The sequence below is a fragment of the Protomyctophum parallelum genome (genome assembly GCF_964188405.1).
Source record: "Protomyctophum parallelum genome assembly, chromosome: 18".
In the NCBI taxonomy this organism is placed as follows: Eukaryota; Metazoa; Chordata; class Actinopteri; order Myctophiformes; family Myctophidae; genus Protomyctophum; species Protomyctophum parallelum.
Window position 1 is genome coordinate 45,851,900 of NC_139716.1, and position 26,281 is coordinate 45,878,180.

General features: G+C 45.6%; 1 protein-coding gene across 2 annotated transcripts in view; it reads left to right on the forward strand.

The window, feature by feature from the left end:
• The first annotated feature begins 1,884 nt into the window (after nucleotides 1-1,884).
• LOC310875552 (melanocyte protein PMEL-like) overlaps nucleotides 1,885-26,281 on the forward strand; it is a 29,154-nt gene continuing 4,757 nt past the window's right edge. Inside the window, exons 1-11 of one of the 2 annotated variants that reach the window (XM_083788828.1) lie at nucleotides 1,885-2,049; nucleotides 7,400-7,495; nucleotides 10,915-11,061; nucleotides 12,684-12,821; nucleotides 13,593-13,754; nucleotides 16,579-16,863; nucleotides 19,655-19,999; nucleotides 20,982-21,088; nucleotides 21,128-21,533; nucleotides 22,636-22,800; nucleotides 23,541-23,643. In XM_083788828.1, coding sequence (XP_083644954.1) covers nucleotides 1,989-2,049; nucleotides 7,400-7,495; nucleotides 10,915-11,061; nucleotides 12,684-12,821; nucleotides 13,593-13,754; nucleotides 16,579-16,863; nucleotides 19,655-19,999; nucleotides 20,982-21,088; nucleotides 21,128-21,533; nucleotides 22,636-22,800; nucleotides 23,541-23,643 — 2,015 coding nt within the window. In that variant the 5' untranslated portion in view covers nucleotides 1,885-1,988. Of the gene's footprint in view, nucleotides 2,050-7,399; nucleotides 7,496-10,914; nucleotides 11,062-12,683; nucleotides 12,822-13,592; nucleotides 13,755-16,578; nucleotides 16,864-19,654; nucleotides 20,000-20,981; nucleotides 21,534-22,635; nucleotides 22,801-23,540; nucleotides 23,644-26,281 lie in introns of both variants that reach the window. The other variant, XM_083788827.1, reaches the window with a different exon arrangement.

Genomic DNA, 26,281 nt, shown 5'->3' on the forward strand with positions numbered 1-26,281 from the left:
TTTGACAAGACTGTTGTCTGGATTAGGAGCTGGGCTGATTCCTGGGTGAGGAACGGTCTAATTCCTCGTATGTTATAGAGTGTGAACCTACAGGATCGAGTGACAGCTGTGATGTGAGTTTTGAATGAGAGCTGACTGTCCAGGACAACACCAAGATTCCTGGCTGTTGGGACAGACGTTACCAGGGCGTTGTCTACGGAAATCGTTAGCTCCTGCATAGGGCAGGATAATGTCTGTGGTTTAGGATATTGTACTGTATTGTACTGTGATATGGCATAACAGTTCTATAAAAATATTAATATCGGTATCGGCAGATACTCAAAATCAAATCAACGTGATCGGGATTCGGGACATCCTATCATAAACAAAGTTGTCAAATGATTTTATGGAGTACAAAGTTGAGTAACTGCCTCTGAGGTGTAGTGACAGGTGGAGGAGAGGAAAAGAACATATTCAATGTAAAATGCAGAGGTCATCAATGTGTCCTTACACAGGTCCTCAGACCTTCAAGGAATGAGTAGACAATACATGTATTATTTATATATAGTGTGTGATGTACCACACCTGTAAATGTAGTGTGTGATGTATATATGTATATATATGTATATACAAATTATACATGTGTATATATAGTGTGTGATGTACCACACCTGGTGACGTGATACGTACAAGTCTCAAAGTATATCCAGTTGCATAAGATATAAAAACATCCATATATACAATATAAAATACATTCATATTTGTCCCAAACATTTACAGACATTGTAATCATATGAGAGAACTCAGACTGACAAAGCCATCATACTGCTGGCAGCGGTGGCCGAACGGTTTGCGGAGCGGTCTCGATATCGGAATGTCGCTAGTTCGTATCCCCGGACCGGCACGTTAAAATTACCACCGCTGAAGTGCCCTTGGACAAGGCATTGAACCTCTACCATGAAATGTTCTATGAGCAGGGCCTGGCTGTAAACAAGTTCTTGAGCTTAGTCCAGTTACCCTGGGTAAACATAGTACCTTTCCTTTCCTTAGTCCAGTTACCCTGGGTAAACATAGTACCTTTCCTTTCCTTAGTCCAGTTACCCTGGGTAAACATAGTACCTTTCCTTTCCTTAGTCCAGTTACCCTGGGTAAACATGGTACCTTTCCTTTCCTTAGTCCAGTTACCCTGGGTAAACATAGTACCGGTACCTTTCCTTTCCTTAGTCCAGTTACCCTGGGTAAACATAGTACCTTTCCTTTCCTTAGTCCAGTTACCCTGGGTAAACAGAGTACCTTTCCTTTCCTTAGTCCAGTTACCCTGGGTAAACATAGTACCTTTCCTTTCCTTTTTGCTAAGAGGCGCCTCTAGTCTATTCTAAATCACATTGTCTACTACCATATAGTACTAGTGCTTCTTAACTCTGAGAGTGTTGTAAGTTGTGTTCACTCTCAGAGTTACAGACCTGTTATGGTCAGTCAGTGCTTCTGGTAATATTATTGCTCACTCGTCATGTCCGACGTGGCAAACATGACATTTTGACAAAAATTGCCCACCACAGGCCAGCATGTCGATGACCCCTGCAGGCTACATGTGTACGCTTTCAGAGTTACAGACAAGTTAAGGGTCCATTTGGTTACATGTGTACGCTTTCAGAGTTACAGACAAGTTAAGGGTCTATTTGGTTACATGTGTATACGCTTTCAGAGTTACAGACAAGTTAAGGGTCCATTTGGTTACATGTGTTACACTCTCAGAGTTGAAATCACACTGAGGATTTGATTGCGTACGGTTCAGTAGAAAAGGGGGCGGTGCCCATCCCCGTGGATGATTTATGACACCAGAGTGTTTTAAGAGAGTCAGAATCTGTCCCTCCAGCCTCTCGGTGTTCTGTGGTGTTGTAGAGAGTCAGAATCTGTTCCTCCAGCCTCTCGGTGTCGTGTGGTGTTGTCGGGTTACAGGGTGACGACTCAGAGCTCAGAAAAGGACCAGAACTCGCTCTCGGACCGGCATGGGGACTTTCACACTGATGATCGTTGCGCTGGCGTTCGGCTCGGCTGTCTCGGCCTCCAGTGAGTATACACACACATCTAGAATTATTATATTATTATGTTTGTCAAAAATCTGTTTGATGGTTGTATGTAGACGTTTTGTCTGTTTTCTGTATTGGTTAGAGAATAATGTGTTTAAATTCAGCTTCATTCTGTGGCCTCTAAATCATGAACTGAATGAACTTTATTGCCACAGATTTACAGGTGCAAAGATGTGGATGGAATTAGTATTTGTTTTTTTGTCAACATTATTTGTAGTTTTCATTTGAAAGCGACCGAGGGGTAGAGAGACAGAGTAAGGACAGAAATGGGTCAAAAGTAAATTCTAAAGATGATGTACATTTATAGATACAAAAGGAGCAGGTTTAATATGTACTTCACGAGGTTAAAAGACTGTCTTTAAATCTAGCATTTTACACTTAAACAATAACTGGCATATCTTATGCAAGAGATTAGTTTTAAGGACAAATCATAAATCAGCACTTTGCTACCTGATCTCAATGGCCTTCTCGTTTGAGTTGCATTTCCTTTATTTATCTATGATTTCACTCTGATTTAGTGCTGATAATGAATCCATAACCCTTTAATTACACACTACATTAATTCACACTACACTAATTCATTCATGGCAAATCAAGTCCCTTAAAAAGTCACTCCACACATCATCATATCGTCTCCTATTATTATTATTATTATTATTATTATTATTATTATTATTATTATTATTATTATTATTATTATTATTATTATTATTATTATTATTATTATTATTATTATTATTATTATTATTATTTATTATATATCACCATATCGTCTCTCTCTTATGTCCAAAACCGATACTTTCCGGGATGCAAATTCAAAATTAGCAGATCTACAAGCTCAAAATGTGTGGCTTCGCGGCGCGTTTTGAACTTGCAGATCTGCTACTTTTGTGTGACGCTGTGGTGTGTGTGATCAAGCAGGACATGAATTTACTAATTAACAAAAAGTTAAATTATGGACATTTAGAGCTTTTTCTGCTCTAATGACGCCATCGATATGTTAGTCTTTATGGTTTAGTGACTGAAGAGAAGAATGAAAACCCTCCAACCCCACACACACACACACACACACACACACACACACACACACACACACACACACACACACACACACACACACACACACACACACACTTCAGTGGATGAGCTGCTTCAGGCTGACCGGGTCGCCCCAATGTCTGAGAGCCCTCGCTCTTGTGTGTGTGTGTGTGTGTGTGTGTGTGTGTGTGTGTGTGTGTGTGTGTGTGTGTGTGTGTGTGTGTGTGTGGGAGGATTACGGATGCATGCGCTCAGCTGATGATCACATGAAAGGGATTGAGGGAGATTGGAGGGGCCGTGTGACCACCCCCCCCCCTCCTCCCCCCAAGGCCCCCCAAGGGGAAAATATGCTCCGCTTTCATCTCCAACTCACGCTAAAAACCTGTGGTTTTTAACACTATAACACTATATGAATATGTTGTTGTCGTTGGATGATATTCTGTCCATAATTCCATCCATGCTGTATTGATGTTGGTACCATTAGGAGAGATAACATGATGTTGGTACCATTAGGAGAGATAACATGATGTTGGTACCATTAGGAGAGATAACATGATGTTGGTACCATTAGGAGAGATAACATGATGTTGGTACCATTAGGAGAGATAACATGATGTTGGTACCATTAGGAGAGATAACATGATGTTGGTACCATTAGGAGAGATAACATGATGTTGGTACCATTAGGAGAGATAACATGATGTTGGTACCATTAGGAGAGATAACATGATGTTGGTACCATTAGGAGAGATAACATGATGTTGGTACCATTAGGAGATAACATGATGTTGGTACCATTAGGAGAGATAACATGATGTTGGTACCATTAGGAGAGATAACATGATGTTGGTACCATTAGGAGAGATAACATGATGTTGGTACCATTAGGAGAGATAACATGATGTTGGTACCATTAGGAGAGATAACATGATGTTGGTACCATTAGGAGAGATAACATGATGTTGGTACCATTAGGAGAGATAACATGATGTTGGTACCATTAGGAGAGATAACATGATGTTGGTACCATTAGGAGAGATAACATGATGTTGGTACCATTAGGAGAGATAACATGATGTTGGTACCATTAGGAGAGATAACATGGTGTTGGTACCATTAGGAGAGATAACATGATGTTGGTACCATTAGGAGAGATAACATGATGTTGGTACCATTAGGAGAGATAACATGATGTTGGTACTGTCGTGTAAATTCAACAAGTACACTCATCTAAACTGGACTAAAATAGACAAAGTAACGAAGAGTATAGACGGTAAACTCTTAGACGGTCGGATGAGGAAAATCACGCAGAGAGAGGTGAACTGAAGATCCATCGATGTATTTATTTGCAGTAAGTCAGACAAAGACAGAGGGCTTTCCGCGGCCCTTGAGTTGAGCCGCGGAGCCCAGGGCACATGACCGTACGGTCACACTGCCCCCAACAAGACTAACTTAACATTGTATTTACAGACATATATATAGTTTACATCAAACAGTTGAGTTCTGGGAGGGGTTGGGATTTAACATAAAGATCAACAACGTGCATAGGAATAGCAGATGGCTGCTACGTGTGTTTTGATTCACACCTGAGAGAAGCTTCAAAGGAGTAATGAACAATGCAGAGTACTTGACTGAGTGATTGCTTTCAGACCTGCAGACAGACTAGACAATCAACTTACCACAGAATGTAGTAGAATAAGAATGAACTATTGAGTCTAGATACGACAATAGAATGACGAATTATTGCGGCCATATACGACAGTACCATTAGGAGAGATAACATGATGTTGGTACCATTAGGAGAGATAACATGATGTTGGTACCATTAGGAGAGATAACATGGTGTTGGTACCATTAGGAGAGATAACATGATGTTGGTACCATTAGGAGAGATAACATGATGTTGGTACCATTAGGAGAGATAACATGATGTTGGTACCATTAGGAGAGATAACATGATGTTGGTACCATTAGGAGAGATAACATGATGTTGGTACCATTAGGAGAGATAACATGATGTTGGTACCATTAGGAGAGATAACATGCTGTTGGTACCATTAGGAGAGATAACATGATGTTGGTACCATTAGGAGAGATAACATGATGTTGGTACCATTAGGAGAGAGAACATGATGTTGGTACCATTAGGAGAGATAACATGGTGTTGGTACCATTATGAGGTGAAGGTCCATTCATACATACATTGGGAGGTGAAGGTTCATTCATTCATTCATTGGGAGTTGAAGGTTCATTCATTCATACATTGGGAGGTGAAGGTTCATTCATTCATTCATTGGGAGGTGAAGGTTCATTCATCCATACATTGGGAGGTGAAGGTTCATTCATTCATACATTGGGAGGTGAAGGTTCATTCATTCATACATGGGGAGGTGAAGGTTCATTCATTCATACATTGGGAGGTGAAGGTCCATTCATTCATACATTGGGAGGTGAAGGTTCATTCATTCATACATTGGGAGGTGAAGGTTCATTCATTCATACATTGGGAGGTGAAGGTTCATTCATTCATACATTGGGAGGTGAAGGTTCATTCATTCATACATTGGGAGGTGAAGGTTCATTCATTCATACATTTGGAGGTGAAGGTTCATTCATTCATACATTGGGAGGTGAAGGTTCATTCATTCATACATTGGGAGGTGAAGGTTCATTCATTCATACATTGGGAGGTGAAGGTTCATTCATTCATACATTGGGAGGTGAAGGTTCATTCATTCATACATTGGGAGGTGAAGGTTCATTCATTCATACATTGGGAGGTGAAGGTTCATTCATTCATACGTTGGGAGGTGAAGGTTCATTCATTCATACATTGGGAGGTGAAGGTTCATTCATTCATACATTGGGAGGTGAAGGCTCATTCATTCATACATTGGGAGGTGAAGGTTCATTCATTCATACATTGGGAGGTGAAGGTTCATTCATTCATACATGGGGAGGTGAAGGTTCATTCATTCATACATGGGGAGGTGAAGGTTCATTCATTCATACATTGGGAGGTGAAGGTTCATTCATTCATACGTTGGGAGGTGAAGGTTCATTCATTCATACATTGGGAGGTGAAGGTTCATTCATTCATACATTGGGAGGTGAAGGTTCATTCATTCATACATTGGGAGGTGAAGGTTCATTCATTCATACATTGGGAGGTGAAGGTTCATTCATTCATACATCGGGAGGTGAAGGTTCATTCATTCATACATGGGGAGGTGAAGGTTCATTCATTCATACATTGGGAGGTGAAGGTTCATTCATTCATACGTTGGGAGGTGAAGGTTCATTCATTCATACATTGGGAGGTGAAGGTTCATTCATTCACACATTGGGAGGTGAAGGTTCATTCATTCATACATTGGGAGGTGAAGGTTCATTCATTCATACATTGGGAGGTGAAGGTTCATTCATTCATACATGGGGAGGTGAAGGTTCATTCATTCATACATGGGGAGGTGAAGGTTCATTCATTCATACATTGGGAGGTGAAGGTTCATTCATTCATACATTGGGAGGTGAAGGTTCATTCATTCATACATTGGGGAGGTGAAGGTTCATTCATTCATACATTGGGAGGTGAAGGTTCATTCATTCATACATTGGGAGGTGAAGGTTCATTCATTCATACATTGGGAGGTGAAGGTTCATTCATTCATACATTGGGAGGTGAAGGTTCATTCATTCATACATTGGGGAGGTGAAGGTTCATTCATTCATACATTGGGAGGTGAAGCGGTGAACAGTCACTCTCAATTACAGATAATTCTGTGGGTCGCAGTCCTGCCCCCATTTTCATTACCACGACAGGCCCAGGAAATTATACATTTTTCCCCATAAACATTTCAAAAAGTATTTATTTAAAGACCTGTAATCCTCAAACAAAGACAACTCGGATGGTGACAAATCATGACAATAAACACAATGTTTTGGGCAGATAAATTAGTAAGAAGAAAAACTAAACAAAATGTGTTTTTTCCTTATTTCTAATATCTTTTTCGGCCCAAACCATTGTTTGTTTTCATGATGTGTCACAACAAGAGTTTGTCTTTGTCCGCAGCGTAAACGTCTTTAAATGACGTGTCCAACTAGGGGGTTTTCATGATTCTGAATCCATTCCAAGCATTAGTTTTGCACAAAATGCACTCCTTGGGCTAAAAGCAGCCATAGCCACTCGCCCAAACGTGCCCAAAATGTGCTGACGTTGGCCGTTTTGCAGATATCACGATATCAATACCTTCATGAATAGTAATCAATGCCTCTTGTTCCTCCTCCTCCAGAGCCCAGAGTTCAGTTCACACGCTACCGCTCATGGAACTCACGGCTGTACCCGGTGTGGAGAGACGGAGACGCACGCTTCAGAAACTGCTGGAATGGTGAGTCTGAGACCCTGTTAAAGCTGGACATTTAGGTTATAAACTGTTTGAATGGTGAGTTTGAGACTCTGTTAAAGCTGGACATTTAGGTTATAAACTGTTTGAATGGTGAGTTTGAGACTCTGTTAAAGCTGGACATTTAGTTTATAAACTGTTTGAATGGTGAGTTTGAGACTCTGTTAAAGCTGGACATTTAGTTTATAAACTGTTTGAATGGTGAGTTTGAGACTCTGTTAAAGCTGGACATTTAGTTTATAAACTGTTTGAATGGTGAGTTTGAGACCCTGTTAAAGCTGGACATTTAGGTTATAAACTGTTTGAATGGTGAGTCTGAGACTCTGTTAAAGCTGGACATTTAGGTTATAAACTGTTTGAATGGTGAGTCTGAGACTCTGTTAAAGCTGGACATTTAGGTTATAAACTGTTTGAATGGTGAGTTTGAGACTCTGTTAAAGCTGGACATTTAGGTTATAAACTGTTTGAATGGTGAGTCTGAGACCCTGTTAAAGCTGGACATTTAGGTTATAAACGGTTTGAATGGTGAGTCTGAGACTCTGTTAAAGCTGGACATTTAGGTTATAAACTGTTTGAATGGTGAGTTTGAGACTCTGTTAAAGCTGGACATTTAGTTTATAAACTGTTTGAATGGTGAGTTTGAGACTCTGTTAAAGCTGGACATTTAGTTTATAAACTGTTTGAATGGTGAGTCTGAGACCCTGTTAAAGCTGGACATTTAGTTTATAAACTGTTTGAATGGTGAGTCTGAGACCCTGTTAAAGCTGGACATTTAGTTTATAAACTGTTTGAATGGTGAGTCTGAGACTCTGTTAAAGCTGGACATTTAGTTTATAAACTGTTTGAATGGTGAGTCTGAGACCCTGTTAAAGCTGGACATTTAGTTTATAAACTGTTTGAATGGTGAGTCTGAGACTCTGTTAAAGCTGGACATTTAGTTTATAAACTGTTTGAATGGTGAGTCTGAGACCCTGTTAAAGCTGGACATTTAGTTTATAAACGGTTTGAATGGTGAGTTTGAGACTCTGTTAAAGCTGGACATTTAGGTTATAAACTGTTTGAATGGTGAGTTTGAGACTCTGTTAAAGCTGGACATTTAGTTTATAAACGGTTTGAATGGTGAGTTTGAGACCCTGTTAAAGCTGGACATTTAGGTTATAAACTGTTTGAATGGTGAGTCTGAGACTCTGTTAAAGCTGGACATTTAGGTTATAAACTGTTTGAATGGTGAGTCTGAGACCCTGTTAAAGCTGGACATTTAGTTTATAAACTGTTTGAATGGTGAGTTTGAGACTCTGTTAAAGCTGGACATTTAGGTTATAAACTGTTTGAATGGTGAGTCTGAGACCCTGTTAAAGCTGGACATTTAGGTTATAAACTGTTTGAATGGTGAGTTTGAGACTCTGTTAAAGCTGGACATTTAGGTTATAAACTGTTTGAATGGTGAGTCTGAGACCCTGTTAAAGCTGGACATTTAGGTTATAAACTGTTTGAATGGTGAGTCTGAGACCCTGTTAAAGCTGGACATTTAGGTTATAAACTGTTTGAATGGTGAGTCTGAGACCCTGTTAAAGCTGGACATTTAGGTTATAAACTGTTTGAATGGTGAGTCTGAGACTCTGTTAAAGCTGGACATTTAGGTTATAAACTGTTTGAATGGTGAGTCTGAGACTCTGTTAAAGCTGGACATTTAGTTTATAAACTGTTTGAATGGTGAGTCTGACTGAGAGTCTCAGCCATAAGAGACTCTTAAAGATGAACATTTATTTTTTAAACTGTTTGAAAGGTGAGTCTCAGCCATAAGAGACTCTTAAAGCTGAACATTTAGGTTTAACATAGTTGACATACACTATCTGATCTTACAGTCAGGGTGTCCTAACCTGACTCCGCCAGCAGGTGGCAGCAGTGAGTTAAGGTTAATCAAAATAGTTCCAGCTGTTTCACCCATGATTTGAACCCAGGTGTTTCTACCAAATGAACCAAAAGGTTTTCTGCACAGAGGAGATCTATTGGGCTTATATATAGGAGCTGCTGCTTCAGGCAGGGCTACTTGTTACCCAAGTCCACTGCAGATGTACTGTGTATTTGTTATATTGATATCGTGTTAACATAATACCACACACAAACTGGTTGAAATAACATTTCATTCATTGTATTTGTGTTGTCATATAATGTGTGTGTGGGGGCCACGGTGGCACAGTTGGTAGTGCTGTCGCCTCACAGCTAGAAGGTCCTGGGTTCCATTCCCGCTCGGGACGCTGTGGGCGCTGGCGGCGTGTTTCCTCCTCCGCGTCATCAGTGCCCATACCCGAAGGCGGGGTTGGCGAAAGGGCCTTTCTGTGTGGAGTTTGCATGTTCTCCCCGTGTCCCCTATAGGGTAGGTACCCTCACATGTTCTCCCCGTGTCCCCTAGGGTATAGTACCCTCACATGTTCTCCCCGTGTCCCCTAGGGTAGGTACCCTCACAAAAAACATGCAGTAATCCTGGTCACTAAACCTCCCCCTGGCCAGCCGGGGCGCCTGATGGAGGGGAAAGGAACTGGTCTCTATACTGCCTCCCCCTGGCCAGCCGGGGCGCCTGATGGAGGGGAAAGGAACTGGTCTCTATACTGCCTCCCCCTGGCCAGCCGGGGCGCCTGATGGAGGGGAAAGGAACTGGTCTCTATACTGCCTCCCCCTGGCCAGCCGGGGCGCCTGATGGAGGGGAAAGGAACTGGTCTCTATACTGCCTCCCCCTGGCCAGCCGGGGCGCCTGATGGAGGGGAAAGGAACTGGTCTCTATACTGCCTCCCCCTGGCCAGCCGGGGCGCCTGAAGGAGGGGAAAGGAACTGGTTGGAATAACGTGTTCCTTCCACGCGCTACGTCCAACCAGGGAAACTCCCCCCGTCAGGTGTAAAGGAGCAACTTGGACACTCAGGCATGAAGGAAGCATGAGTTCAAGTCCGTTGCTCTCCCCTTGTCCCCCATATATGGGGACTAGGTTGCTCTCCCCTTGTCCCCCATATATGGGGACTAGGTTGCTCTCCCCTTGTCCCCCATATATGGGGACTAGGTTGCTCTCCCCTTGTCCCCCATATATGGGGACTAGGTTGGTGGAGGGTGTGTAGAGCCCAGGATCACATTAGATGATTGACACAGGGGTGAAAAATGGGTTACAAAATCGTGGGATAAACAATATATAATTTTAAAATATAATGTGTGTGTGTTTGTGTGTGTGTGTGTGTGTGTGTGTGTGTGTGTGTGTGTGTGTGTGTGTGTGTGTGTGTGTGTGTGTGTGTGTGTGTGTGTGTGTGTGTGTGTGTGTGTGTCTGTGTGTGTGTCTGTGTGTGTGTGTGTGTGTGTGTGTCTGTGTCTGTGTGTCTGTCTGTGTCTGTGTCTGTGTCTCTGTGTGTGTGTTCACTAGGGGGCGAGCTCTCCTTCGACATCAGTAACGACGCCCCCACCATCACCGGAGCCAAAGCGAGCTTCAACATCAACCTCCGTTTCCCTCAGAACCAGACGGTGCTTCCTGACGGTCAGGTGGTCTGGGCCCGGAACGCTACCCTCAACGGTGAGATATACAGGTGGTCTGGTTCAGAACGCTTCCGTTCAACGGTGAGATATACAGGTGGTCTGGTTCAGAACGTTTCCCTCAACGGTGAGATATACAGGTGGTCTGGTTCAGAACGTTTCCCTCAACGGTGAGATATACAGGTGGTCTGGTTCAGAACGTTTCCCTCAACGGTGAGATATACAGGTGGTCTGGTTCAGAACGTTTCCCTCAACGGTGAGATATACAGGTGGTCTGGTTCAGAACGTTTCCCTCAACGGTGAGATATACAGGTGGCTTAGATAGCATTTGACTTAGACTTATAGCATGTTATGTAGACAGCACTATAATTGTATTGTATATAGTCATAGCACGCCATAGTACATATGTATAGCATAGTAGTGAATATGTATAGTTTATTATGTATAGTGTATGTATAGTTTCATCATATAGATATTCCACTGTTACCTTCTTAGCTTACGCATGTTTCATGATAAATGTTTTTACGTGATGTATTCCCATGCTTTTGTTCTTGCCTAAATGTAAGTCGCTCTGGATTAAGAGCGTCTGCTAAATGCCTAAATTGTAAATTGTAAATTGTGGTCTGGTTCAGAACGCTTCCCTCAACGGTGAGATATACAGCAATCTGTTCAGGACGAGACCCCCCAAAATATTCACATTTATTTTGAACTGGAGACCCCCCAAAATATTCACATTTATTTTGAACTGGAGACCCCCCAAAATATTCATATTTATTTTGAACTGGAGACCCCCCAAAATATATTCATATTTATTTATGAATATGTAACCCACCCCCCCCCCCCCCCCCCCACCCTGACAAGCACATATCACTGTAGAAGTTGAGGCATTACATTTAGGCCATTTCCCCAAAATAGGGGAAATGGCCACTAACTACAGTAGCTTTTCAATCAAATACAAATTACAATTTATGCTTTTATCAGACGCTCTTAATCCAGAGCGACTGGAACAAAGAGCATGGCAATACATCACATACAAATATAAAAGTAGTTATCATGAATCATATGTAAGCTAAGAACGTAACAGTGGAACATCGATATAATGGAACTATGATACTCTCCATTTACTTTACTAACAGTTAGTAACTATTACTAGAGCTGCTAATTGTCCCAAAAGTGACTGATTTAAAGATTGCTGTTAGTTTCAAAAAGCTTCATGGCAATGTGACATATCTCTGTTCAACACGATGCTCTACCCACTCCTGTACATATTTACCCATTCATTTTTGACTTAAAGGTATATTCAGTGATTTCACTTAATTCAAATATCACTTATTCTTTTTTTTGTTGTGATAATCCTCCCTACTATAGAGTGTGCTGACCATATAAGGAGTTCCTCCCTGTCCCCAGTTAACCCCTGGGGGTCAAAAAACCTTAGGTTTCGTTTTTGACTCTCTATCCTGATTGGACGAAAGGCTGGGTCCCGCAGCCAAAAACGAAACCTAAGGTTTTTTGAGTGAAATCACTGAATATACCATTAAATTGTTTTTATTACGTTTTGACGACACTTGCTTTCCCTTCCCAATGTATACGCGTGTTTTATCATGTCAATAAAGCTCCTTGGAAATGTAAACCAAATTGAACATTCAGTTGATCATGTTCCAGGAACCGAGTACCGCGAGGGCCAGGCTGTGTACCCGGACCTCCCCACCGACGGGACGCAGCTGTTCCCCGATGGGACCCCTCTGAACGTCCTCCCCAACCCCAGGAAACCCTCATATGTCTACGTGTGGAAGGCATGGGGTAAACATGTTATAATTATCACTAATGTGATGTCTACGTGTGGAAGGCATGGGGTAAACATGTTATAATTATCACTAATGTCTGCGTGTGGAAGGTATGAGGTAAACATGTTATAATTATCACTAATGTCTGCGTGTGGAAGGCATGGGGTAAACATGTTATAATTATCACTAATGTCTGCGTGTGGAAGGCATGTGGTAAACATGTTATAATTATCACTAATGTGATGTCTGCGTGTGGAAGGCATGGGGTAAACATGTTATAATTATCACTAATGTGATGTCTGCGTGTGGAAGGCATGGGGTAAACATGTTATAATTATCACTAATGTGATGTCTACGTGTGGAAGGTATGAGGTAAACATGTTATAATTATCGCCCTGCTATGTTTATTAATCCGTTTAATCAAAGGTTATGGTATCTAAAATATTGTGTCAATAATTACACGTACAGAACCAAATGCCTGTCACTGGATTATAACATAAGAACCAATACCGTATTCATTGCTGTTTAAGTATAAATGTTTTTAATCAATGCTTTGATAAAGAAAAGAGAAACCTGATGAAAATGGAGTGATGAAAAGAACTACTCCACTAACACCACCAATTCATAATTAGTTACATTTGATAATTTGCTTGATTAGAGAAAGTAATACATCTCTCTCTCTCTCGCATAATAATATTCGGTAACTTGGAACGATGTTGTTTTGCATTGTCTCTGTCCAATAAACATATAAAGTAATGAATATAAAATACTTGTTCCTAATTGGCAGGGCGCTATTGGCAGGTAGCAGACGGCCCCTCCTCCTCGCTGTCCATTGGAACAGACAACGTGCCTCTGGGCTCCTACAACATGGAGGTGGTGATCTACCACATGCGCTCCGAGACGCGCTTCATCCCGCTGGGATACGCCTCCACGGTGTTCACTATCACAGGTAGCTCCGCCTCCACGCTGTTCACTATCACAGGTAGCTCCGCCTCCACAGTGTTCACTATCACAGGTAGCTCCGCCTCCACAGTGTTCACTATCACAGGTAGACACGCCTCCACCCTGTTCACTATCACAGGTAGCTCCGCCTCCACGGTGTTCACTATCACAGGTAGCTCCGCCTCCACGGTGTTCACTATCACAGGTAGCTCCGCCTCCACGGTGTTCACTATCACAGGTAGCCCCGCCTCCACCCTGTTCACTATCACAGGTAGCCCCGCCTCCACCCTGTTCACTATCACAGGTAGCCCCGCCTCCACCCTGTTCACTATCACAGGTAGCCCCGCCTCCACAGTGTTCACTATCACAGGTAGCTCCGCCTCCACAGTGTTCACTATCACAGGTAGCTCCGCCTCCACCCTGTTCACTATCACAGGTAGCCCCGCCTCCACAGTGTTTACTATCACAGGTAGCTCCGCCTCCACAGTGTTCACTATCACAGGTAGCTCCGCCTTCACAGTGTTCACTATCACAGGTAGCCCCGCCTCCACAATGTTCACTATCACAGGTAGCTCTGCCTCCACAGAGTTCACTATCACAGGTAGCTCTGCCTCCACAGAGTTCACTATCACAGTGACAAGTCAACCTCGCCCATTGAGAGACTAGCCGCGATATTTCTAGCAAACATGAAACATTTAGCCTCACGGCTCTAGCCATGATAACATGAAACATTTAGCCTCACGGCTCTAGCCATGATAACATGAAACATTTAGCCTCACGGCTCTAGCCATGATAACATGAAACATTTAGTCTCACGGCTCTAGCCATGATAACATGAAACATTTAGCCTCACGGCTCTAGCCATGATAACATGAAACATTTAGTCTCACGGCTCTAGCCATGATAACATGAAACATTTAGCCTCACGGCTCTAGCCATGATAACATGAAACATTTAGCCTCACGGCTCTAGCCATGATAACATGAAACATTTAGCCTCACGGCTCTAGCCATGATAACATGAAACATGAAACATTTAGCCTCACGGCTCTAGCCATGATAACATGAAACATGAAACATTTAGCCTCACGGCTCTAGCCATGATAACATGAAACATTTAGCCTCACGGCTCTAGCCATGAAACATTTAGCCTCACGGCTCTAGCCATGAAACATTTAGCCTCACGGCTCTAGCCATGAAACATTTAGCCTCACGGCTCTAGCCATGATAACATGAAACATTTAGCCTCACGGCTCTAGCCATGATAACATGAAACATTTAGCCTCACGGCTCTAGCCATGATAACATGAAACATTTAGCCTCACGGCTCTAGCCATGATAACATGAAACATTTAGCCTCACGGCTCTAGCCATGATAACATGAAACATGAAACATTTAGCCTCACGGCTCTAGCCATGATAACATGAAACATGAAACATTTAGCCTCACGGCTCTAGCCATGATAACATGAAACATTTAGCCTCACGGCTCTAGCCATGAAACATTTAGCCTCACGGCTCTAGCCATGAAACATTTAGCCTCACGGCTCTAGCCATGAAACATTTAGCCTCACGGCTCTAGCCATGAAACATTTAGCCTCACGGCTCTAGCCATGAAACATTTAGCCTCACGGCTCTAGCCATGATAACATGAAACATTTAGCCTCACGGCTCTAGCCATGAAACATTTAGCCTCACGGCTCTAGCCATGATAACATGAAACATGAAACATTTAGCCTCACGGCTCTAGCCATGATAACATGAAACATTTAGCCTCACGGCTCTAGCCATGAAACATTTAGCCTCACGGCTCTAGCCATGAAACATTTAGCCTCACGGCTCTAGCCATGAAACATTTAGCCTCACGGCTCTAGCCATGAAACATTTAGCCTCACGGCTCTAGCCATGAAACATTTAGCCTCACGGCTCTAGCCATGAAACATTTAGCCTCACGGCTCTAGCCATGATAACATGAAACATTTAGCCTCACGGCTCTAGCCATGAAACATTTAGCCTCACGGCTCTAGCCATGATAACATGAAACATTTAGCCTCACGGCTCTAGCCATGAAACATTTAGCCTCACGGCTCTAGCCATGATAACATGAAACATTTAGCCTCACGGCTCTAGCCATGATAACATGAAACATTTAGTCTCACGGCTCTAGCCATGATAACATGAAACATTTAGCCTCACGGCTCTAGCCATGATAACATGAAACATTTAGCCTCACGGCTCTAGCCATGATAACATGAAACATTTAGCCTCACGGCTCTAGCCATGATAACATGAAACATTTAGCCTCACGGCTCTAGCCATGAAACATTTAGCCTCACGGCTCTAGCCATGAAACATTTAGCCTCACGGCTCTAGCCATGAAACATTTAGCCTCACGGCTCTAGCCATGATAACATGAAACATTTAGTCTCACGGCTCTAGCCATGATAACATGAAACATTTAGCCTCACGGCTCTAGCCATGATAACATGAAACATTTAGCCTCACGGCTCTAGCCATGATAACATGAAACATTTAGCCTCACGGCTCTAGCCATGATAACATGAAACATTTAGCCTCACGGCTCTAGCCATGAAACATTTAGCCTCACGGCTCTAGCCATGATAACATGAAACATTTAGCCTCACGGCTCTAGCCATGAAACATTTAGCCTCACGGCTCTAGCCATGATAACATGAAACATTTAGCCTCACGGCTCTAGCCATGATAACATGAAACATTTAGCCTCACGGCTCTAGCCATGATAACATGAAACATTTAGCCTCACGGCTCTAGCCATGATAACATGTCCGTCTCCTCCGTCTCGACCGACAGACCAGATCCCGTTCACCATCTCGCTCGCCCAGGTGAACGACGTGAACGGGAACGACCAGAGCTTCATCCAGAACCGCGCGGTGGCGTTCAGCGTCAACGTCCACGACCCCAGCCGCTACCTGGGAGACTCGGACATCACCTTCAACTGGGACTTTGGGGACGCCAGCGGCACGCTAATCTCCAGGGAACGCACCGTCACTCACACCTACACCGGCCTGGGCGCCTTCAGGCCCCAAGTGGTGCTCATGGCCAGCATCCCCAGCACCTGTGGAAACCCCACGGCTGGTAAGGACCTTTCATTCCCTTAAATAAACCCTGTGGCAACCCCACGGCTGGTAAGGACCTTTCATTACCTTAAATAAACCCTGTGGAAAACCCCACGGCTGGTAAGGACCTTTCATTACCTTAAATAAACCCTATGGAAAACCCCACGGCTGGTAAGGACCTTTCATTACCTTAAATAAACCCTGTGGAAAACCCCACGGCTGGTAAGGACCTTTCATTACCTTAAATAAACCCTGTGGAAAACCCCACGGCCGGTAAGGACCTTTCATTACCTTAAATAAACCCTGTGGAAAACCCCACGGCCGGTAAGGACCTTTCATTACCTTAAATAAACCCTGTGGAAAAACCCCACGGCTGGTAAGGACCTTTCATTACCTTAAATAAACACTGTGGAAAAACCCCACGGCCGGTAAGGACCTTCATTACCTTAAATAAACCCTGTGGAAAACCCCACGGCTGGTAAGGACCTTTCATTACCTTAAATAAACCCTGTGGAAAAACCCCACGGCTGGTAAGGACCTTTCATTACCTTAAATAAACCCTGTGGAAAACCCCACGGCTGGTAAGGACCTTTCATTACCTTAAATAAACCCTGTGGAAAACCCCACGGCCGGTAAGGACCTTGTATTACCTTAAATAAACCCTGTGGAAAAACCCACGGCTGGTAAGGACCTTTCATTACCTTAAATAAACCCTGTGGAAAAACCCCACGGCTGGTAAGGACCTTTCATTACCTTAAATAAACCCTGTGGAAAACCCCACGGCTGGTAAGGACCTTTCATTACCTTAAATAAACCCTGTGGAAAACCCCACGGCCGGTAAGGACCTTTTATTACCTTAAATAAACCCTGTGGAAAAACCCACGGCTGGTAAGAGCACACACTGGACCCTTCATTTTCACCTTAAAGTAGCTATAAGCAATAATATGTAAAATTTTTAATGAATTAAATTAAATGTATTCAGAAAGAGAATCCCTTAAGGCTTTTTCATACCATGTGCATGATGAATAAACTATGCAAATGCAAAATACCATGAATACTAAGTATTTAGTATCAAAACTATTCATATGGTCGATGCCTCGTTCGCAAAGGGCGACGCCTTTATTCGCAGTGTGGAAGCTTAGAGACCTTGATCCGACTGATACCAACGATTACGTGGCTTTATTGGCATGTCATATTTGTGTGACTGTACTGTACTGTACTGTACTGTACTGTACTGTACTGTACTGTACTGTACTGTACTGTGCTGTACTGTACTGTACTGTACTGTACTGTACTGTACTGTACTGTGCTGTACTGTACTGTACTGTACTGTACTGTACTGTACTGTACTGTACTGTACTGTGCTGTACTGTACTGTACTGTACTGTACTGTACTGTACTGTACTGTACTGTACACTGCACATCTCATTTAAAATATATAAGAAACATGTTAGACGTTTACTCCTACTGTACTTTCCTTCAGTAATACCGGTAGTGTCGTCTCCTGTTCCTACTGTGGTTGTACCTACAACCACAACAACAACTACAACTACAACAACAACTACAACAACAACTACAACAACAACAACAACTCCTCCTACTAGTATACCCACTAGTAGTCCATCTCCTCTTCCTACTAGTGTCTCATCTCCTGCGGTTGTGACCAGCAGCCCTACGACTACTAGCTGTGGAAACACCACTGCTGGTGAGAGCTTTCATCAGACCGGGCGCGGCGTGGGGCGGGGGCGCATGACCAATAAACCAGCTAACAGACCGGGCGTGGCGTGGCGTGGGGCGTGGTGCGGGGCGTGCATGACCAATAAACCAGCTGACAGACCGGGCGTGACGTGGTGCGCGGCGCGGTGCGGGGCGTGCATGACCAATAAACCAGCTGACAGACCGGGCGTGGCGTGGGGAGTTGGCGCGGGGCGTGCATGACCAATAAACCAGCTGACAGACCGGGCGTGGCGTGGGGCGTTGGCGCGGGCGTGCATGACCAATAAACCAGCCGATGGCGACGCCAAATACTCACTTCCCTTTTGTTATCAAAGCCATCCACATGTAGTCGATGATGCCTCGTTCGCAGAGGTCGATGCCTTTATTTGCGGCGCGGAAGCTAAGAAAGGTCGACCTTGATCCGAATAAACGATTAATTAGCCCGCATTGCTTTTATGGAGATGTCCGTGTGTGTTCTTCTGTGTGACTCATGATGGACGACAGTTCAAAGATATATGAGAATGACACACATACACAAAACAACATTTTTCAATAGCTAAATTGTAACATAATGTTTAAAACACCAAAAGGGGTTCTCGCCAAAAATGGGTTAAAAAAAGGATAATAATTAATAAATATCATAGAATCAGGAATCAGCCCAGCTCCTAATCCAGACAACAGTCTTGTCAAAACTCGACTATTGTAACTCCCTCCTTACTGGCCTACCAGCATGTGCACTTAAGCCTCTCCAGCTGATCCAAAATGCCGCAGCTCGCTTGGTCTTCAACCAGCCAAAATTCTCACATGTCTCCCCCCTGCTCCGCTCCCTCCACTGGCTCCCGGTCACTGCCCGCACAGAATACAAAACTCTGATGCTGGCATTCAAAGCAACCAAAGGTATGGCTCCCCCATATCTTGCAAGTATGATCGAACCCTACAAACCCTCCCGCGCACTCAGATCAGCCAACGTAGGAAAGCTGGAAGTACCCTCACTAAAAACGCCGGGACAACGCTCCACACGTCCCACACTCTTCTCCCTTCTGCTAAATGCCTAAATTGTAATTTGTAAATGTCTACTGTCCCTGTTCCTCCAGTGGTCCCTGTGGAGTCGTCTCCTGTCCCCACCGAGGTGGTCGTGGTCACCACTGAGGACGGAGGAGACGCCATCGCTCTGGACGTTCCCGCTGCCTCCGAGGCTGAGCCTGGCGCTGCCGAGGAGGGCGTGGAGGAGGCAGCCGTGGATCCAGCTGTTGAGCCAGCTGTGGCAGAGGAGGACGTGGATCCAGCGGTGGAGGAGGTGGCCTCCGTGGGCCCCACAGCAGCAGCAGGAGGAGAGGTAGAAGTGGTCCCTGCTGCTGAAGACCCGGCTGTGGCAGAAGTAGACACTGCCGCGGACGACACCATCGACCTAGCCGCGGCCGAGGAGCCCACCGCCACAGGTATGTACCGACCATAGACTGTAAAAAAAGGTCTAACATGAACGTTAAAATGAAGCCTGTTATTCCTGCACTGTAAGTCGCCATCTTTCTAGATCCGTTTTAGCCCAGCTGGCCCATTGGCTGGCCCAGACAACGAGGCGGGACTTCCCCCCTTCTTCTTAGTTGGTTTTTATTTTGACTCGAGTGGGAGGGGAATCCCGATCATAGACTGTAACGGTAGCCACACCCCTCAGAACATACGCGACTTTATGGATTTTTTTTAAATAAATGGGACCAACATTTTCCAAAAAGAATATTATGACATTAGAAATTAGACTTTAAACTAATGACTGGAAGCAGAAAGTATTCATGACCATGTTTATTAAGGTAATACAGTCTAGGTGAAGTTGGGCCCAAATACATGGACTTCTATGGGGATATGGGGTTTTTGGGCCCAATGACAGCGCCACAACAGGCCAGTATATAAACTTTCAGGAAATCCCGATTTCCTTAGTGGCTTCACAAAATATCTGTCTGACTGCCCCCCTGGTACTGACACACGTGTTCCACACCCCCACAGGGAGGGCAGTGCCCGGTGTCGTTCCACACCCCCCACAGGGAGGGCAGTGCCCGGTGTCGTTCCACACCCCCCACAGGGAGGGCAGTGCCCGGTGTCGTTCCACACCCCCCACAGGGAGGGCAGTGCCCGGTGTCGTTCCACACCCCCCACAGGGAGGGCACTGCCCGGTGTCGTTCCACACCCCCACAGGGAGGGCAGTGCCCGGTGTCGTTCCACACCCCCCACAGGGAGGGCAGTGCCCGGTGTCGTTCCACACCCCCCACAGGGAGGGCAGTGCCCGGTGTCGGCACCGGTCTAGTTCATCATAATGTTCCACATGTTCAATGACAAAGTTTTAGTGACAATAATAATCGTATTATTCAAGCAAAGTGTCCTGATCATTGATGACATTCCTGGTGTCAGTAAACCTATACTTCTTCTTAGTTGTAGGAGAAACGGCAGAGGTTGAGACGGCAGTCGCGGTGCCAGTGGTCGATGCCGCCGTCATAGAGCCAGAGGAGACCGCCGCGCTCCCTGAAGCAGAAGAGGTGGTCCCTGAAGCAGAAGAGGTGCTCCCTGAAGCAGAAGAGGTGGTCCCTGAAGCAGAAGAGGTGGTCCCTGAAGCAGAAGAGGTGCTCCCTGAAGCAGAAGAGGTGCTCCCTGAAGCAGAAGAGGTGGTCCCTGAAGCAGAAGAGGTGCTCCCTGAAGCAGAAGAGGTGCTCCCTGAAGCAGAAGAGGTGCTCCCTGAAGCAGAAGAGGTGCTCCCTGAAGCAGTAGCGCTGGCAGAGGAGACTGAGGCTGCTGTTGAGGTGGAGGTTCCTGCCGTTGAAGCCACAGAAGTGGTTCCCGCGGCTGCTGATAATGCCATCGTTGTTCCCGCTGCCACCGAGACCCCCGTGGCCCCCGAGGAGACCCCCGTGGTCGCAGAGGAGGAGGAGGAGCCGGCCGCTGACGCCGCAGAGGCTGAAATATTGAACGAGGTGGCGGCCGTAGAAGGTTTGTGTAAGGATTCATACTGTATGTAGACAACGTGTCTGTCAACCCTAACCCTAACCTGCTGTCACGCTGTGTATATCAGTGGTCCTCAACCCTCAGGGGTCTTTCTGGGGGGTCCTCAACCCTCAGGGGTCTTTCTGGGGGTTCCAGGAGGTCCTCAGTTATAAATGATAGTTAGGACTCAAATATGGAGCCGTGACTCTGAGAGTGTCCACGTCACGTCATGGAACCACGTTGGCTCCGTTTGTACCCTCTCAGAGTAAACTTAACGCCGTCTGGGAAAAGGCACGGTGGAGATTATAGGGTCCCAGCGATTAACAAGGCATCACATGGGGTCTGTAAGTAAGGACGTAATCCTGGCAGAGCCATATGGCCCTTAAAATTATTTTACTTGTGTATAAAGCTCTCAATGGTCTCGCACATTCCTACCTACATGAATGCCTGCCTAAATATGTCCCAAACCGCCCCCTAAGGTCTTCCACTGCTGGCCTGCTCGCAAAAAAATACGGGGAAGCAGCTTTTTGCTTCTACGGGCCGACGGCATGGAACAAGCTCCCACTGTACCTTCGTCAGGCAGCCTCTGTAGACATTTTTAAAGCTCAGCTCAAGACCCACTTCCACAACATTGCTTTTAATTGATCTTTTATTTTTTGTTATTCATGTCCTCACTGCATTGCATTACTGCTTGTTTTTTAATGTCTTTGCCTTGCTTTTCTTTTTTTTTCTCCATTGCTCTGTAAAGCACTTTGAGCTGCATTTCATGCCATGAAAGGTGCTATACATATTAATAATATTATTGTGGCAGTCAGGAGCCTGTCTCCTGTTTCTGTAGCCATGAGGCCCATAGGGCAGGAGCCTGTCTCCTGTTTCTGTAGCCATGAGGCCCATAGGGCAGGAGCCTGTCTCCTGTTTCTGTAGCCATGAGGCCCATAGGGCAGTCAGGAGCCTTTCTCCTATAGGTAGGTTGCATCCTAGGCTTGGCAGCAATATGTTGATTATGACCAAAGTGTCTATTTAACGAGGGAAATGCAATTGTTGGCAGTTTACAGTTACAGTTTCACTTTTTCACAGTGTCATTAACATCATGTCTCTTGTTGTCCAGAACAAGCTGTGGTCACAGCGGCTCCGCTGGAGGCCGAGGCCGAGGCAGCAGAGACGGACCCAGCTCAGGTTCCTCTCATCGTGGCCAAGAGGCAGGCTCCAGAGCTGACGTCTGACTGCACCGTGTTCCGCTACGGCTCCCTGGCCACCTCTGTGGACATCATCCGTGAGTAATCTATACTGTATACATACAATACACACATAGTTTCATTATATACAGTAGTTATTATATATAAGGTTCTATCGTAACCTCTGTGGACTTCATCCGTGAGTAATATATAATATACAATACACACATAGTTTCATTATATACAGTAGTATTTTTCCCCAAAATGTCTTCGTATAGAAAATAGCCGATTTTCAAGCTCACTACCCTGCACAGCGTGACACGTTGTCAGCTTGTAGATCAGCTATTTTTGACAAGACCGTTCGCCGGCCTATTTCCAACAAACGTTCGCCTATTTCCAACAAATTTACAATTTACAATTTAGGCATTTAGCAGACGCTCTTAATCCAGAGCGACTTACATTAAGCAAGAACAAAAAAGCATGGGAATACATCACATAAAAGCATTTATCATGAAACATGCGTAAGCTAAGAAAGTAACAGTGGAATATATATATAATGAAACTATACATATGATATAAACTATACATATATACTACTATGCTATACATATGTACTATGGCGTGCTATGACTACATACAATGCAATTATAGTGCTGTCTACATAACATGCTATAAGTCTGTATCAAATGCTATCTAAGTCTACAGAAATGCCATGATGGAGTCTGAAAAGGTGGGTTTTCAGACTCCAAATGTTCGCCTTTCCCAGCATGCCCTACGGTATTCCGTATGGGGGGTCACGTGGTTAATGTCTCCTCTCTTCTCATTGGTCCATCCACAGAGGGCATCGAGAGCGTGGAGATCGTCCAGGTGGCCAACGTGGTGTCGTTTACCACGACGCTGGAGCAGAACGCAGTGGACCTCACCATCTCCTGTCAGGGGAGGTGAGTTAGAGACAGAGCAGAACGCTGTGGTGGACCTCACCATCTCCTGTTAGGGGAGGTGAGTTAGAGACAGAGCAGAACGCTGTGGTGGACCTCACCATCTCCTGTCAGGGGAGGTGAGTTAGAGACAGAACAGAACGCTGTGGTGGACCTCACCATCTCCTGTCAGGGGAGGTGAGTTAGAGACAGAGCAGAACGCTGTGGTGGACCTCACCATCTCCTGTCAGGGGAGGTGAGTTAGAGACAGAGCAGAACGCTGTGGTGGATCTCACCATCTCCTGTCAGGGGAGGTGAGTTAGAGACAGAGCAGAACGCTGTGGTGGACCTCACCATCTCCTGTCAGGGGAGGTGAGTTAGAGACAGAGCAGAACGCTGTGGTGGACCTCACCATCTCCTGTCAGGGGAGGTGAGTTAGAGACAGAGCAGAACGCTGTGGTGGACCTCACCATCTCCTGTCAGGGGAGGTGAGTTAGAGACAGAGCAGAACGCTGTGGTGGACCTCACCATCTCCTGTCAGGGGAGGTGAGTTAGAGACAGAGCAGAACGCTGTGGTGGACCTCACCATCTCCTGTTAGGGGAGGTGAGTTAGAGACAGAGCAGAACGCTGTGGTGGACCTCACCATCTCCTGTTAGGGGAGGTGAGTTAGAGACAGAGCAGAACGCTGTGGTGGACCTCACCATCTCCTGTTAGGGGAGGTGAGTTAGAGACAGAGCAGAACGCTGTGGTGGACCTCACCATCTCCTGTTAGGGGAGGTGAGTTAGAGACAGAGCAGAACGCTGTGGTGGACCTCACCATCTCCTGTCAGGGGAGGTGAGTTAGAGACAGAGCAGAACGCTGTGGTGGACCTCACCATCTCCTGTCAGGGGAGGTGAGTTAGAGACAGAGCAGAACGCTGTGGTGGACCTCACCATTTCCTGTTAGGGGAGGTGAGTTAGAGACAGAGCAGAACGCTGTGGTGGACCTCACCATCTCCTGTTAGGGGAGGTGAGTTAGAGACAGAACAGAACGCTGTGGTGGACCTCACCATCTCCTGTTAGGGGAGGTGAGTTAGAGACAGAGCAGAACGCTGTGGTGGACCTCACCATTTCCTGTTAGGGGAGGTGAGTTAGAGACAGAGCAGAACGCTGTGGTGGACCTCACCATCTCCTGTTAGGGGAGGTGAGTTAGAGACAGAGCAGAACGCTGTGGTGGACCTCACCATCTCCTGTTAGGGGAGGTGAGTTAGAGACAGAGCAGAACGCTGTGGTGGACCTCACCATCTCCTGTCAGGGGAGGTGAGTTAGAGACAGAGCAGAACGCTGTGGTGGACCTCACCATCTCCTGTTAGGGGAGGTGAGTTAGAGACAGAGCAGAACGCTGTGGTGGACCTCACCATCTCCTGTCAGGGGAGGTGAGTTAGAGACAGAGCAGAACGCTGTGGTGGACCTCACCATTTCCTGTTAGGGGAGGTGAGTTAGAGACAGAGCAGAACGCTGTGGTGGACCTCACCATCTTCTGTTAGGGGAGGTGAGTTAGAGACAGAGCAGAACGCTGTGGTGGACCTCACCATTTCCTGTTAGGGGAGGTGAGTTAGAGACAGAGCAGAACGCTGTGGTGGACCTCACCATCTCCTGTCAGGGGAGGTGAGTTAGAGACAGAACAGAACGCTGTGGTGGACCTCACCATTTCCTGTTAGGGGAGGTGAGTTAGAGACAGAGCAGAACGCTGTGGTGGACCTCACCATTTCCTGTTAGGGGAGGTGAGTTAGAGACAGAGCAGAACGCTGTGGTGGACCTCACCATCTTCTGTTAGGGGAGGTGAGTTAGAGACAGAGCAGAACGCTGTGGTGGACCTCACCATTTCCTGTTAGGGGAGGTGAGTTAGAGACAGAGCAGAACGCTGTGGTGGACCTCACCATCTCCTGTTAGGGGAGGTGAGTTAGAGACAGAGCAGAACGCTGTGGTGGACCTCACCATCTCCTGTCAGGGGAGGTGAGTTAGAGACAGAGCAGAACGCTGTGGTGGACCTCACCATCTCCTGTCAGGGGAGGTGAGTTAGAGACAGAGCAGAACGCCGTGGTGGACCTCACCATCTCCTGTCAGGGGAGGTGAGTTAGAGACAGAGCAGAACGCTGTGGTGGACCTCACCATCTCCTGTTAGGGGAGGTGAGTTAGAGACAGAACAGAACGCCGTGGTGGACCTCACCATCTCCTGTTAGGGGAGGTGAGTTAGAGACAGAGCAGAATGCTGTGGTGGACCTCACCATCTCCTGTTAGGGGAGGTGAGTTAGAGACAGAGCAGAATGCTGTGGTGGACCTCACCATCTCCTGTCAGGGGAGGTGAGTTAGAGACAGAGCAGAACGCTGTGGTGGACCTCACCATCTCCTGTTAGGGGAGGTGAGTTAGAGACAGAGCAGAACGCTGTGGTGGACCTCATCATCTCCTGTTAGGGGAGGTGAGTTAGAGACAGAGCAGAACGCTGTGGACCTCACCATCTCCTGTTAGGGGAGGTGAGTTAGAGACAGAGCAGAACGCTGTGGACCTCACCATCTCCTGTCAGGGGAGGTGAGTTAGAGACAGAGCAGAACGCTGTGGACCTCACCATCTCCTGTTAGGGGAGGTGAGTTAGAGACAGAGCAGAACGCTGTGGACCTCAC